Source organism: Dama dama, chromosome 1 (genome assembly GCF_033118175.1).
Source record: "Dama dama isolate Ldn47 chromosome 1, ASM3311817v1, whole genome shotgun sequence".
Taxonomy (NCBI): Eukaryota; Metazoa; Chordata; class Mammalia; order Artiodactyla; family Cervidae; genus Dama; species Dama dama.
This window is the reverse complement of record NC_083681.1, coordinates 45,137,175-45,151,758: the sequence shown is the minus strand read 5'-3', so window position 1 is coordinate 45,151,758 and position 14,584 is coordinate 45,137,175. Positions and strand designations below refer to the sequence as shown.

The following is a 14,584-nucleotide window of genomic DNA, read 5'->3' as shown; positions in this document are numbered from 1 at the left end:
CATTGTAGGATGTTTTGCAGCATCCCTGGCTGCAAAAGTGTTTTGCAACATTCTCTCTAGTTGTGACAGCCAAAATTTGCTCCTGAGACATTGTTAAAGGTCTCCTGGGGGAAGTGGGGACAGGTCATATCATCTCCAGTTTAGAACCACAGGAATGCACCTCCATTTCTGTTTCTTACATAAGTAACTTTTGTCTCCTACTTGTGGTTATCTGTTGCTGTCTTCCTTCTGAGCCGGATGAGGCAGGTACAGGTTATTTTCATGCTCAAGAGAGCAGGATTCTGTCCGAGAGGCCCTGAAAGGCACAACTGTAGGTCTACATTTTACTCCCAATGGGCTCCAGGTCTGGCAGATGAGTCTAGGAAGCCTGGTTCCATGGGATGCAAAGGCAGTAAGTGAAATGCACTGGGGCCTTCCAGTCCTCACACAGGCTCAGATTTCGTTCCTTTCCACCATCAATTCAAAGTCTTAACAGTGGAGACAGGAAGTGTGCTGTTTATAAATGCCTTGGGGCTAGACATATTATAACCAGGCCCCGTTAAGTCTTCCTAGCACTAATATCCATTTGACAGTGTGAAAATCCACTCACCAATAAGTGTGTCTTCTAAAGAATATATCGACAGGTAATTATGGTCACAAGACTCTGCATCAAAGTGGGAAAAACTGAGGAGCACGTGCATTCCCTCTGGTGCCAACAGGGTCCAGGCACACTGTCTGCAGGTAGACACATTGAGAGGGTGTTATTGTCAGATAGAAAGTGGCTGTCACTGTCCAATGAGTGGGGCAGAGTCAAACTGGAAGTGGGACAAAGGAATGGATAAAGAAGATATGGTACATATTTATGATGGAATATTACTCAGCCATCGAAAAGAATGAAATAATGCCATTGGCAGCAACATGGATGGACCCAGAGACTGTCATACTGAGTGAAGTCAGAGAAGAAGAATATTGTATGACATCCCTTCTATGTGGAATCTAAAAAGAAATGATACAAATGAACTTATTTACAAAACAGATTCACAGACTTAGAGAACAAACTTATGGTTGCTGGGTGGTGGGGGGAGAATGGAGGAGAGGGATAGTTAGGGAATTTGGGATGGACATGTACACACTGCTATGTTTAAAAATGAATAACGAACAAGGTCTTACCATATAAGCACACGGAACTCTGTTCAATGTTATGTGGCAGCCTAGATGAGAAGGGAGTTTGGGGGAGAATGGACATGTATACACATGGCTGAGTCCGTTTGCTGTCCACCTTAAATGATCACGACATTAGTAATCGGCTGTATTCCGATATGCTGCTGCTGCTAAGTCGCTTCAGTCATGTCTGACTCTGTGCGACCCCATAGACGGCCGCCTACCAGGCTCCCCCTTCCCTGGGATTCTCCAGGCAAGAACACTGGAGTGGGTTGCCATTTCCTTCTCCAGTGCAGGAAAGTGAAAAGTGAAAGTGAAATCTCTCAGTTGTGTCCGACTCTTAGTGACCCCATGGACTGCAGCTCACCAGGCTCCTCTGTCCTTGGGATTTTCCAGGCAGCAGTACTGGAGTGGGTTGCCATTGCCTTCTCTGAGATATTATGATATAAAACAAGTTAAAAAAAAAAAGAAAAAACTGGAGGTGGGAGTTGGGGCAGAGGTGGCAGCAGGGGCTACTCACTGCTTGCTCTCATAATATAGGAAGGGGCTTTCTGGGAAGTGCAGCTCCCCCTCTGATGCTCTGACCACGCCATCCTGCTCACTGCATGTGGCTGGGAGGGAAAGCCATGAGAATTAGGACTAACAGTGATGGCTAGCCACAGCAGCCCTCTCCCTCCAAGATGCACGCAGACCCTGGGACCTCTCGACTCTTCTTCATGCACCCTTCCTTTCTCTATGAAATCTTTTCCTGTCTTGGTTTCTGTGATGCTTTATTCTTTTTTGTTCCTTGTAGATCTTGCTTAACTTTGAGATTCTATGATTTCTTCTCCTTTACTCCTCTTTCTCTGACTCCATAAATCCACTCTACAGATGCAGGTATTTCCTAGGTTCTGTTCTTAGTTTTCATTTCTCTCTACATGAGCCTTCTGACCTCATTCACACTCTCAGTTTTAATTATTATCTCTACCTGAACTTCTGATTTTCAACCATCTCCTAGGTCTCTTCACCTTAAACTTAACATGCTGCAAATGGAATTATTTGTGTCTGCAAAACTGCTTCCACTTCTGATTTGAATACTTTTTGTGTTCTATTCTTAGCTTTTCATGCTCAGAGATTTGGTGTCATCCTCCACTCATTTTTTCTCACCACCCTTAACTTTAGTGACTATCCAGTCCTAGTTCATCCTATATCTATGCCCTCCTTTTCATTCTCTGGCCATTGCCCTAAATCAAGCCTTGTTTTCTTATCTTTTGAACTAATGCATAATTTCATAATTCCACTATGCATTATTTCTCCTCCAGTTTATTCCCTATATACAGTTCTTACAGCACTTCAGTATAGCTCTAATCTATTTATCTAGTTCGTCAACTCCTATTACTCAATAAAGTCTAAATTTTTTTGACTGGTGTTCAAAGTTTCCATAATTTGGTCTCAAGTTACATGTTTAATCTTCTTTCCCATAAAACTGCTCACATAGCCTATACTTTAGCTGCTTTGACTCACTGGGTCTCTATTACATCCTAAATTTTCCTATCTTCATCTTTTAGTATCCCTCTTCTGATAAGAATAATTCCTTGAGCTGAACTATTTTTCTTTACTTGTATCCCATCCTCACCTGGCAAAATTCTATTCATCCTTTGTTCTCTAAGGTTCAGGTTAAAAGATGTTTGTGCTCCAAAGCCTCCCTTGTCTTTTTGTCTCTCCCCACCACCCCACCCCCCACCCCCCAGCTAGAAGCAGCCATTCTCTCCACTGAGCTTTCAGGGTACTCTTTTCCCACATTGCTCTTTGGAGTTAGTTCCACAGACTCACAGAACTGCTGAGCTAAAGATGCCTTTGAGACCATCTGGACCAAACTGCTTCCTTTTTGGATAAGGAGACTCAGGTTCAGAGGTAGAAAGGAGCTTGCCCAAAATCACAGAATGAATTCACTGCAGACTTACAATGTAACCCTGGGGTGGGTTCCCTGTGCTTTATGAGCAAGCTGAGCTCAGAAACCTGACCACATCTGCACCACTTCACCTCCTCCCTCATGTCTGAGATCCAAACTGAGAATTTGACAACTGTTTGTTGAATTGAGCTGGAGCTCTGGATTGACAAGAAGTGAACTGGGAGGGAATGTGGGGCTCCTGCTGGTGAGGGTGTGCCCTCACTGGCTGGGGATGAATGACCAAGTGCTCCAAGTGATGTTTTTATACATAGTGAGTATGGAGAATTCTTGCAGAGGAAGACTTTTCATTATAAAGGGAACCGATATTCAGAAATAGTAGAGATTAATTCATGCTCCCAGAAGAGCAGGAGATGAAAAATACCCACCTCTGGAGCTCTTTCTCTGCCTCCCTGGGAAAGAGAAAGAAACATGGGATTCAAGGTTTGTGGCATCTTGAACAATATTTCAAGAAGTTAGCATCTCCCTGGCCCAAAAGTGCAGAGGTTTTTAAGTCAGTTTGCAACTAATGAAAATATAATCTGTGGAAAGAACAGAAGGGATAAATTGACAAAGCAGCAAAGGGGCCTTTGTGTTTTAAGAAGATGATTCACTCTGTTTATTAAGTGGGTTCATTGGCTTGGAGATTACACAAAGCAAGAAGAGGTCGTCTGGGCTACCCTTCTAATTTTTCATGAAAAGAGAGGCTGGAGATGGAAATAACATACCCACAACCATAAAAGAGTTGCTGAGATAGCTACAACTTGAGCTGAGGACTCAAATACCTGCCAGTGTTCCATATAGTTGAACACAATCACAAGTTTTCCCTGAACTAGTTTAAATCATCCCCTTTGGGAAGAAACAGAAGTCCTATTGAGGTTGGAAACCACCTGTTAAGTTGGATTTGGAGGCAAAAAATGAAGTTTCAATTAACTCATTGGTCAGTCTAGTAGAAGGATGTATATAGATCTTGGCCTTTTCAGATTTACAATACCTGGCTCTATGTCAGACCTTCTCAGCCACAGCATTTTTAACATTTGGGGCTGAATCCTTCTTTGCTGGGTGGGAATGGGGGTGCTATCCTGTGCATTGTAGGACGCTTAGCAGCATCCATGGCCCCCTACCCGCTTCATGCCAGTGGTTCTTTTCTCTCCTGTTGTGACAATAAAAAATGTCTCCAGTCCCTGTCACCTGAAGGGGCAAAATTCCCCCTGGTTGATAACCACTGACCCATGCTATAGTTTGCTGAATCTTGCTAGCACAGTAATTGAGAAGTAAGTGGTGTAAACATATCACCAGCTGAGACAGTTTTAATTAAATGCAAATTTGACAAAGTCTAGGATGGATGTATTCATGCTTCATTGAATAGTTCTGTGCTGTGCAAATCACAGTTTGTCCTATTTTTAGACTCAGTAAATACCACAATCCTTATGTGAGACACTAAGATGAAAGCAGAGTCTGTCTGCTCAATGGTCTTGACTTGCCTAGACTCTGCTGATGTTCTCTTTTTCCCTAGCTTCTTGACCTTATGTTTTGGCTTGATTACCAATTCGGATGTGTTTGTGGATCCAAGAAAGCACTTTAGTAAGATCTGTGAAGATCCCAGGGGATCCTTGATCATCTTTTTGCAGATTGTTTTTCCAGCCTCGACCACAGCCCAAACCCCAGGAAGTCACACCAGCCAGAGTCCACGTCCCTTTCTTATTCCGGCACATGAGGGAACCTCCTGAGTCTCCCTGTAGGGAGAAAAGATCTCTGTTACCATCATTGTCAGTGTCTGTGCCCCTCAAAGATGCTAGACAAGGATCAATGAATTGATCAGTGAATTTCTTCGCTTCTAATACTTTGGACTCAAGGACCTGAGAGAACAGGCAAGTACAATTCACATTCATTCCTGAAATACCACTGCTGCTGCTGCTGCTAAGTCACGTCAGTCGTGTCCGACTCTGTGCGACCCCATAGACGGCAGCCCACCAGGCTCCCCTGTCCCTGGGATTCTCCAGGCAAGAACACTGGAGTGGGTTGCCATTTCCTTCTCCAATGTATGAAAGTGAAAAGTGAAAATGAAGTTTCTCAGTCGTGAAATACCACTGGAGTCCACCAAATCCACCTCCTTCTTCCCCATCTGGGGCTTTCATCAGACATCAGATTGTTTCCTTCTCCTGTCTCATCCTACAGACTCAGAGAAGTCTTGTCCAGTAGTCATACTGACTTTAGTTCTTGGTCAGCATGAGGGATGGAGAGAAAGGAAAGCTCACATTATACACAAACCGGAAATCTCTAAGTAGGAAGGAGCCACCTATCCTTCAGGCTGGAGAACTCTGAGTTCATTGTCAGCATCATCTTCAATGTTTGGTCTTTTGGAAAGAGCACAAGACCTCCTTGGAAATCACAGTCCTTGCTAAAAACAGGTTGTTTAAACTGTCCCTTTAATTTTTTTGGTCTTTTCAAATCAGTTATTTATTGGTAGTAAATAACCAAGAGATATCACTGACAGTCATCAAAAAGTTTAGAAACTAGGTATTTGATAACATATACACATTGGAAATATCATTATGATGTCACTAATAATTATGAATACTTTTGATATTTTAAACAAGGGGCTTTTTCTTTTTTTGAACTTTTTATCTTGTATTGAGGTATAAAAGTGAAAGTCACTCAGTCGTGTCCAACTCTTTGGACCCCATGGACTATACACTGCCTGGAATTCTCCAGGCCAGAATACTGGAGTGGGTAGCCTTTCCCTTCTCCAGGGAATCTTCCCAACCCAGGGATCAAACCCAGGTCACTGATTAAAAATGCTGTGATAATTTCAGGGGATCAGTGAAGGAAACTGTCCCTTTATTTTGACTTGACCTCCCTTCTCACTCCTGATCCTTCTTCCCAGAGTCTAGTCTTTCCTAGAGCCTTATTTCAGCCTCTCTCATCTGATGACAAAGTTGAGGGAAGTTCTGTCTGGGACCTGTCAGCCTGACCACTCCCACCTACCTGACATGCATCTCGTCCTCCATCTGGGAAGCCTGTGCAGAGAAAGGTCCGCCCACTGATGGGTTTCTCTAGGGTCAATAGAGCTGTAAAACACTCATCCTGGGTCAAAATGGGCAGGTTCACTTCCTGCAAGACTTGCGGAGCAACGCCATCTAGAAAACACAGACATGAGAACCCCAGCAAAGTGCACTTTCTCCTCCCTGCATTGAAGATGCCCCATTCAGGCTTGTGTTTTTTGGAAAGATTTGAATTTTTAAGTACAACATGGCATTCTCTATTTTTAAAAATGTTTACACACTGCCTTTTACAAATAGGTTAAAAATTCTGTTTTCTGATTACCTACCAGAAAGTTCTGATATCAGATTAAGAGCAGAGCATGGAAGTTCTTACTTTCATTCAAGCGGCCCCAGCCTGCAGTTGTACAAATAAATCCAGGCTTAAATTGTTCCCCTGGTTCTGGAAGACACATGGGCCCCACAAACTGATCTGAAGAAAAAGAGCAAGGCAGGGCTCGTTTCATTCATGGAGGAGAGACACCACAAGCCACTCACCAACGGGCATCTAGGTGGCTCCCCAAAGGCCTTGTGATGTCTCTGGCACCTCTAGGGGTCTCTTGTCAAACAAAGAAAGACCCTTTCCTGACTCCACTTAATTGTATCTCTAAAGTCACAAGCAAGATGAGTTTCAGGTAGGGGAACCCCACCTCGAATTTCTGTCTCAAAGTCCATGATCCAGAGATCTTGGGCACATGCCACATAATTTATACTTTAGGAACTGTGCTATGGAACAGGAGTTCTGGAGAACATGGGGTGGACAATTCACAGTAAACTTCAAATGTTTACCAAAATGGAAAGCTCCAGCCATCTTCAAAAGAGCAATATCATAATCCATTGGTTTCTTGGTAGAGAAGTGTGGGTGTATGATGATGGTTTCAATGGTGAGGGTTTGCTCTCCTGGCTCCACATATCTCAAGTCATATTCACCAGCAGTAACATTGAAAGTTGATACAGTATTTCTATGAGGAGGAAAGAGTAAAAGGGATGGATTTCATTGAAGCTTAGTAGAGTTGTAATGGTTGACAAACCGACCTCTTCAAAATGAGATGGATGGAGAATGCACATGTGCAGCTACTGAACAGAGAAAGTAAGAATGATTTCAAATGTAGAGGTTCCCAGTGTGAGTGGGGGATTAGTGAAAGTGGCCTCAAGTGGAACCAATAATAAGATAAACTGAATACTTTGCAATGTTATTTGTTAAGTGTCCAATTTGTGTATACACTGTAATTCAGAGATCTAAAGCTACCCCGGATGGTTGACTTGGTCTCAATATCACTGATATCCTTTGGGAGTATTTGGTGATTCTCATCAAGTAGGCTGCTTTAATGTCAGAGATCTAATACATAATGCATACCATGAAAGACATAATAGCATCATAACTCTGATATCCCAGAGAGTATGCATACTCAGAGCTTTGGGACTGATTACAGCAATGGGAAGAGAGGATCTTCCCCTACTTCCTTCGTGTTTGTATTTTAGAGATCTAACATGACATGGGAAAGGCTGAAGACCTATACTACTTCTACCTGCTGCAAAGTTATCTGAAAGGAAATTGATAGCATGCATTGAGGTGTATTAAGACCTTTGGGATCTAGAAGGGGATCTCTGGGGATCCAGAAGAGATGATTTAATGCAACATTGGAAAAGGCATCATTTTCTCTTGGTATACTTCCCTGGCTCTTGGCTATATTAGCTACCAAACCCAATGCAAAGCATCTCTCTAGCCTAACCACATGCCACACTGCAGTGAAATTATCAGTTGACTCTTCTTTAAACTATCAACTCTCGGAGGGCAGGATTCACCTCTGAGTCATCTTTGTGTCTTTGGTAGCTATTAGTGTACAGCCTTAAGGAAATATCCAGAAGATGTTTGCAGACATGAAATGAAAGTGTGAAAATAGGGGGACATGATCTTGACTGCTGCTTTATGTGTATCAAGAACATTGGCAACAATAGAACATTTGGAGCACACAAGAAAATGGATAAAAGATGGAAATTGTTGAAGTTCAGAGCGCCAGGATCAATAGGAAGGAAGACACAGAAGCCTTCTTCATGTTTTATTAGCCTTCTTTTGTTTTCTTTTATTCATTTATTAAGATGCATAATGAGCTGGATGATTTTTTCATCATAATTTAAGAAAACAAGGGGAGAACTTTCACAAATCTATCTTTGTGATGCTTTTTTTTCTCACTTGGATATTATTCTTTATTAATCCAATCATTTTAAATATCAAAGTATTCACTCCTATAAGGAATGCATGTTTTCTATCAAGTTTAGCACCCTTGACAATGTCTTTGAGCCCTATTTATATTATGCAACCAGCATATCTTCCCCTAAAGCATACATTGCACCATCCCATATTTTAATAGAGTTATTGCTGCTGATTCCCAGGAAGAAGAAAGGTAATCTGACCTTTATCAATTGGCTGGACTTTCCTTACCTGTTTGCCACGCAGTGAGCAGCCGTGATCACCCACTGTGGGGAGATGATGGTCCCACCACAGACATGCTTCTGCCTTCGTTTCAGAGACACCTGAGTTGCAAAGACCTTAAATGGGAGCAAGTTAATGCCCTGGGATCCCCCCAAACCTGGAGACTGAACATATTCTGAAAAAGAGACCCAGATATCTTACTCATAAATATCAGAAATCTGAACTGTGAAGTGGTAGACCAATCACACTATATTTCACAAAGAAGAGCAAAACTGGACTCAGAATATTCCCACCCCTGGTCCACAAGAGAGGTAGTTAACTTGAGGCTTTAGCAAGTTGGTTACAAAAATTGTGGGTATTTATTTATATGATAATGCTCAGCCAGTATGTTACTCTAACAATATGAATGATATCTGTGAATGAAGAGAGAGAGAGAGAAAGAAACATAAGATATAGCATAGACTAGATGAAAAAGTTTTAGATAAAGACAAGGTGAGGAATAAGGGAGTCTTCCAAAGTCTGTTCCAATTCCTCTAGGCATCCTAGAGAAATAGTTTGGATTTACTACTTTCTTAACAGTCTTTAACTATTTAACCATTACAACTTCTTCAATCTTATTTTTAAATCTATCTCTACAGTATATTTTCTATCATGTCTATCCTGCTCATGATACTTGGCTTGACTCCAACATGACTTAGAGTGTACAATAAATACTTTTACTTCCATTGTTGAAATTAGAAAAAAGTAATTTTTTAGAATTGTCTCCTTGTTGATAAAATTTTTTCTATGAGCAATTAAAAAAAATAATACAGAGAAAAGGCTAAGAATAGAATAAAGCACAAGTAAGTAAAAGTCAGTGACTCATCCCTGACTATGATTTAAATGTGAACTTCTAAATTGACTGGCCAACTAATTGACCAGGTAAGAAACTGATAAACCAATTCTTCAACCAAATAATTAATTCATCAGTTAATCAAATAACAATGATTCAGTCATTCCATCAACCCACTGAACAAAAATTCAATCAACCAATCGTTGCTAAATATCCACTGATCTAAAAGTTAATTTGACTGACTTAAGAGAAGTGAAAATATGAAACTATCACTCTACTTACAAAATGAAGAGACAAGATGGGTCCCAGGGTAAAGAAAATTAGGAGACTTTCAAAGACGATAAATGAGAAAACCATAGTCTAGGGGCAGAAGCACAAACTCGTTTCTATAGGCACAGAAGGACCAGGAAATTACATTGACACAGAATTCTTAGGACATTAACTGTATACTAAGGAGACTAACTATATACTATAAACTCTTGATTGTTCCCTGAAGGGCCCTATGGTATAGGTATGAACCTTACATCCCAAACATAAAGTAGACCCATGGATATGACACCGTTGACTTCACTCATCACCCTTACTATAACAAGATTGATATATTTTAAATATGTTTATTGAATCAGAAAATTATTTTTTAAATTATAAATTTGAAGTGGGATTTTTGTCTTAGGGACTGAAAGTTTGGGATGGCATTTCTAAATTTTGGAGTGAGCCAATAGTGCTTGTGACTATTCTGAACACATCTTTTCTAGAAGTCAACTCATGAACATCAGGAGGGTCTTGGATCCTTGTACACCCTCATGAGATCTCTGGTGATGAACTAAGCAGAATGGAGCATACGGATGAGTATCATGGGATTCCGAGAGATCCAATCTTGAGGCAGCTCCTAATCCCACCAGAGAAGGTTTCCTGAGACCTACCTGCCAAGGGTAGGAACCCTTTGCCACTTGCCTTCCCCCAACGATGCGACTGAAAATGTTCAGGTAATTCAAAGGTTGTGGCTTCACTGGACTCTGCCCACAAGTAGGAACTGGGGAGGGGAAAGACAAACATTTAGAGATTAGATAGCTCTTAGTTCTGAGGTATACAGGAAACTCTTCTGAGCAAGAAATACTGTAAGACATAGATCATGTAGAAATAATACAAAATGGCTTTAAATTAATTGTGGGATTTACTGTGATTTGCAGTATAAGCAATTGTTCAGCTTTTTCACATAGAACCTGCATATTGTGAAGATCTACTTTTCTGATATGAAGATTTAGGGCCTCAGAGGTAGATCTCCACTGGGTTAGCACGAATACAGTCCCCTTTTGATTCTAAACCATCTGGCCCCTTAGAAGCTCCTCAGAGCGCTCTGTGCTTCTGTGTCATTTATTACATTCCATTGTGGCTATTCTTTCAAACCCACCAGACTGATGCCCAGACATTGCTCAATTAATTGGTTGAATGGGTGAGACTATAATTTGCCTTAAACTTTAAAAAAAAAAAGTAATTTTATTGATTTATTTACATATTTCTTTGGCTGTGCTGGGTCTTTGTTGCTCTGTGGGCTTTTCTCCAGTTGTGACAAGCAGGGGCACAGTATCTCTGGCTGCAGTGCACAGACTTCTCATTGCAATGGCTTCTCTTGTGGAGCACGGGCTCCAGGGCATGCGGGCTTCAGCAGTTGGGGCAGGTGGGCTTAGTGGTTATGTCTTCCAGAGCCTAGAGCAGAGGCTTAGTAGTTGTGGCACATGGGCTTAGTTGCTCCATGGCACGTGGGATCTTCCTGGATCAGGGATCAAATCCATGTCTCCTGTATTGGCAGGCAGATTCTTTACCACTGAGCCACTAGAGAAGCCCCTGTAGTCTACCTTTGACTGTATTTGTGTTAGCATCGTTTCCTCTGTTTGACCCAGGAGATGAAGTCTCTGATCATGGTCAGTAGTGCCTGGCACAGTCAAATATTAGATTTAATTCTAAGAGTGGAAAGTAACAGATTGTTTAATGATAGTGGACTAGAAAGGAGACAGTGTCCTAATTCACATACCAGAATGGTGTTAGGATAGAAGGGTTGCTAGGTAATGAGAAAAAGAACTCTTTCCTTTTTATGGAAAAAAATTTTATCCTTGAAAAAGCTGCATTTATTTAGTTACCCTCAATGTTTGTTCTGCATTTTTTTTTTTTGGCTTTATTTTGGACTCCTCAGCTAAGAGATGGGCTGGATTAAGATGCTTAAAACACATTGTTAATTTTAGTTTGCCTAATTATCAGTGACATCAAATTTTTCAAATTTATTTACTAGTAACTAGTGTTTATTTTTCCATGTATTGAAGTTTTGTATCCTTTCCTCATATTTCTACTTGGTTGTTTATGCTTTTACCTTTTTGTGATGGAAAACTTAAAATCTCTACAAAAGTAGAGAGTACAGTATAAATGAACCTCCATGTACTTATCATCCTGCTTGGTAATCAGGGAAGATCCATCTTCTGTCCCTACTGCAGGTCATTCTTTTCTACATGTTCTCTAGGAAGGCCTAGAATGCCCTGCCTCCTAATTGCCCCACTTCTTTACCTAGCTGAATCCTCTAATCCCTATTCTTCAGCTTGGAGATCACTTCAATTGAGACATCTTCCTTGATTTCCTCAAACTGTGTTAAGTGTCTCTCCCATGTAAAACCTTTTCCTCTCCCTTTTTATAGTTTTCACCAAGGAATAGTGGGATAGAAAATTCTTTGCCTGGATCCCTCATTTGCTATGAACTATTTGAGGGAAAAAAAATCCGTTTTATTCATCTCTGTATTTCCAAGGTTTAGCACATTCCTAGCATACAGTAGACACTTAGAAAAGTTGGAAGGATGGACAAATGACTTTTCTTGAGAAAATATCTGTAAAAGCATAGCTATTTAGATCCATATGTTAAAATATACAAAACTTTTTCAAATAGCTTCTCATTTCACTTCCATTCTCTGCCTATAAATCAAGCACTATTATCCCCACATTACAGATGGGAAAATGAAGAATCAAAGAGATGCACAGTTAATTAATGACAAAGCACAGATATAACACTGTCTTTTGATTCTGAATCCAGAGCAGGCATAACACTGAATCAGAAGCTTATTTTCTAGCTGTTTCAGTTAACTGAATCACAAATACCTTTGTATACACAAAATTTAGTATTTCCTGAACTCGTTGAAGGAAAAATAGAAAATATGATTCTTGAGGTACAAATCTGACTGTGAAGAAGATTGCCAAGAACTGTTCTCAGCTCATGTTACTTGAAGAAAAAAAAATCATTTATATGCAAAATATACTGCAGTAAACAGGCTTCATGTCTACTATTTATAGCAGTATACTGTATACAGTAAACTACAGTAAGTGAAGTTGCTCAGTCGTGCCCGACTCTTTGTTACCCCATGGACTATACAGTCCATGGAATTCTCCAGGCCAGAATACTGGAGTGGGTAGCCTTTCACTTCTCCAAGGGATCTTCCCAACCCAGGGATTGAACCCAGGTCTCCTGCATTGCAGGTGGATTCTTTACCAACTGAGCCACCAGGGAACATCAAACTACAGTAAAAAGCAATATAATTTTTTAAAATATTACAAATGCTTCCAAATTTATGCTGACTTCTCTAATTTGTTCCATTAAAGGAGTTGGGATGGTGGAATGTGTTCAAATAAATGAATAATTCCAGTTTTTTCCAGATCAGTGCAACTTATCCACGTTGTATTTTATATTCCATAAATTTTCTATTCAGTTTAATATGACTGCAGGACAGAAGTCCAAGTTAATTACATGAAATCTAATTAGATCTCCAGAATATATTTGCTTCTCCTGTTTTCCCAAAGGAATATGGAGTGAAACTGTGATACCCACTGCCAGCAAAGGTTATTTCTTCAAAGATAGTGATAGACTTCCTAGAACTTACCTTTGGGGAGAGAGAGAGTTGCAGATTCACTCTGTTCCAAAAAGATTATTCCAAATAGTAAAATGAGCTTCTTCTTGCTTATATGCATTTTGAAACTCAGAATTTTTCCTTGAAATTTTAGAAAGACTGAAGAGAACCAAAATAGAAAGCCTTGTGAGAGCAGAAATATACCAAGTTAAAAGAAGGTTACTCATTAACCAAGACACGAAGCATTCAACCATGTCCAAATGTTTCTGAATGTGGTTTCTTGCAAAGATCTTTGAAAGATGTGGGGAGTCAACCACAGAAGCATAGTCTTGATCAAGCAATAGTTCATGTCTCTTTACACCCACATCCCTTTACACTCATTGCTTCCCCCAGAGTTTATCTGGTGAGCCAAGAGGTTGGTGACTTAAGGCTTCCATTTGCAAACAGTACTTGCTTCTTGGGACAGGTTACCATGTTCTGCAAGAGGATTGAATATAAAAGTTGTCCTCATTTGCAATGATAGACTCTCCTACATGCTTGCAAATAACCTATCAACCTGAAACATCTGTCTTTCTCTTGTTTTCCAAATGTAAATGGACGATTATAGCCATGTGTTAGAGGAGAGATAATTTGGTAGCACCCTCAGGAAGTCAATTTAGGATACTATTCATTGAGGTATTTGTGAACTGCATTCTTTCACCATTTTTTGTATTTGTGGAAGGCAAAGTTAAATTACCTTGGTTTCTACACCTGGTAGATGATGTGGCACAGGGAGGCAGCTCTGATTATATCTGCCTTCCTTTTCCTTGGCTGAGTTTTTGGGATGCAGTCACTGTGTAAGAGGTACCTGTGGATTGGCCAATGCCCAATATGACCACATAGCAATATGAAAATTTTTCTATCAACTCTTACAAATTACCTGCCCAAAACAGCAATGTCAAACTAGAAGTCTCCTTCATGTGGCAACTTACACCCGTCTACAAAATAAGTCTATAAAAATATAACACAGACAACTAATACACATGCAAAAAAAGACATTTTGAAACCTAAAATTTGTGAGAACCGTAAATTTAGGGACGAGTCAAGACTTCCTTATGAAAAGAAGGACACTCGAACATCATTTGAGGCTTTATCCACAAACAGTAAAAAAAATAATATATTCAGAGAGCTAAGGAAAATTACTATTAACCTAGAGTTTTATGCCCAACTAAGATTAAGAATAAAATAAAGATTTTTTGGGGGGAAAAAAAAACACTTAAGAGGATTTAATATCAACAATCATTGATAAGAGAGCTAATAAATGAAGAAAGTACATCAGAAGAAACTAAGT

The 14,584-nt window shown here is 40.2% G+C and overlaps 1 protein-coding gene across 1 annotated transcript in view; it reads right to left on the bottom strand.

Moving 5' to 3' along the window:
* The window catches only part of OVCH2 (ovochymase 2), a 30,697-nt gene extending 17,322 nt beyond the window's left edge, over window positions 1–13,375 (bottom strand). The window contains exons 1-10 of the mRNA XM_061149707.1: window positions 13,288–13,375; window positions 10,298–10,407; window positions 8,552–8,643; window positions 6,898–7,070; window positions 6,446–6,541; window positions 6,056–6,207; window positions 4,606–4,803; window positions 3,457–3,472; window positions 1,661–1,751; window positions 590–714 (exon numbers count right to left, since the gene is read on the bottom strand). Coding sequence (XP_061005690.1) covers window positions 590–714; window positions 1,661–1,751; window positions 3,457–3,472; window positions 4,606–4,803; window positions 6,056–6,207; window positions 6,446–6,541; window positions 6,898–7,070; window positions 8,552–8,643; window positions 10,298–10,407; window positions 13,288–13,375 — 1,141 coding nt within the window. The remainder of the gene's footprint in view (window positions 1–589; window positions 715–1,660; window positions 1,752–3,456; window positions 3,473–4,605; window positions 4,804–6,055; window positions 6,208–6,445; window positions 6,542–6,897; window positions 7,071–8,551; window positions 8,644–10,297; window positions 10,408–13,287) is intronic.
* Window positions 13,376–14,584: the final 1,209 nt, after the last annotated feature.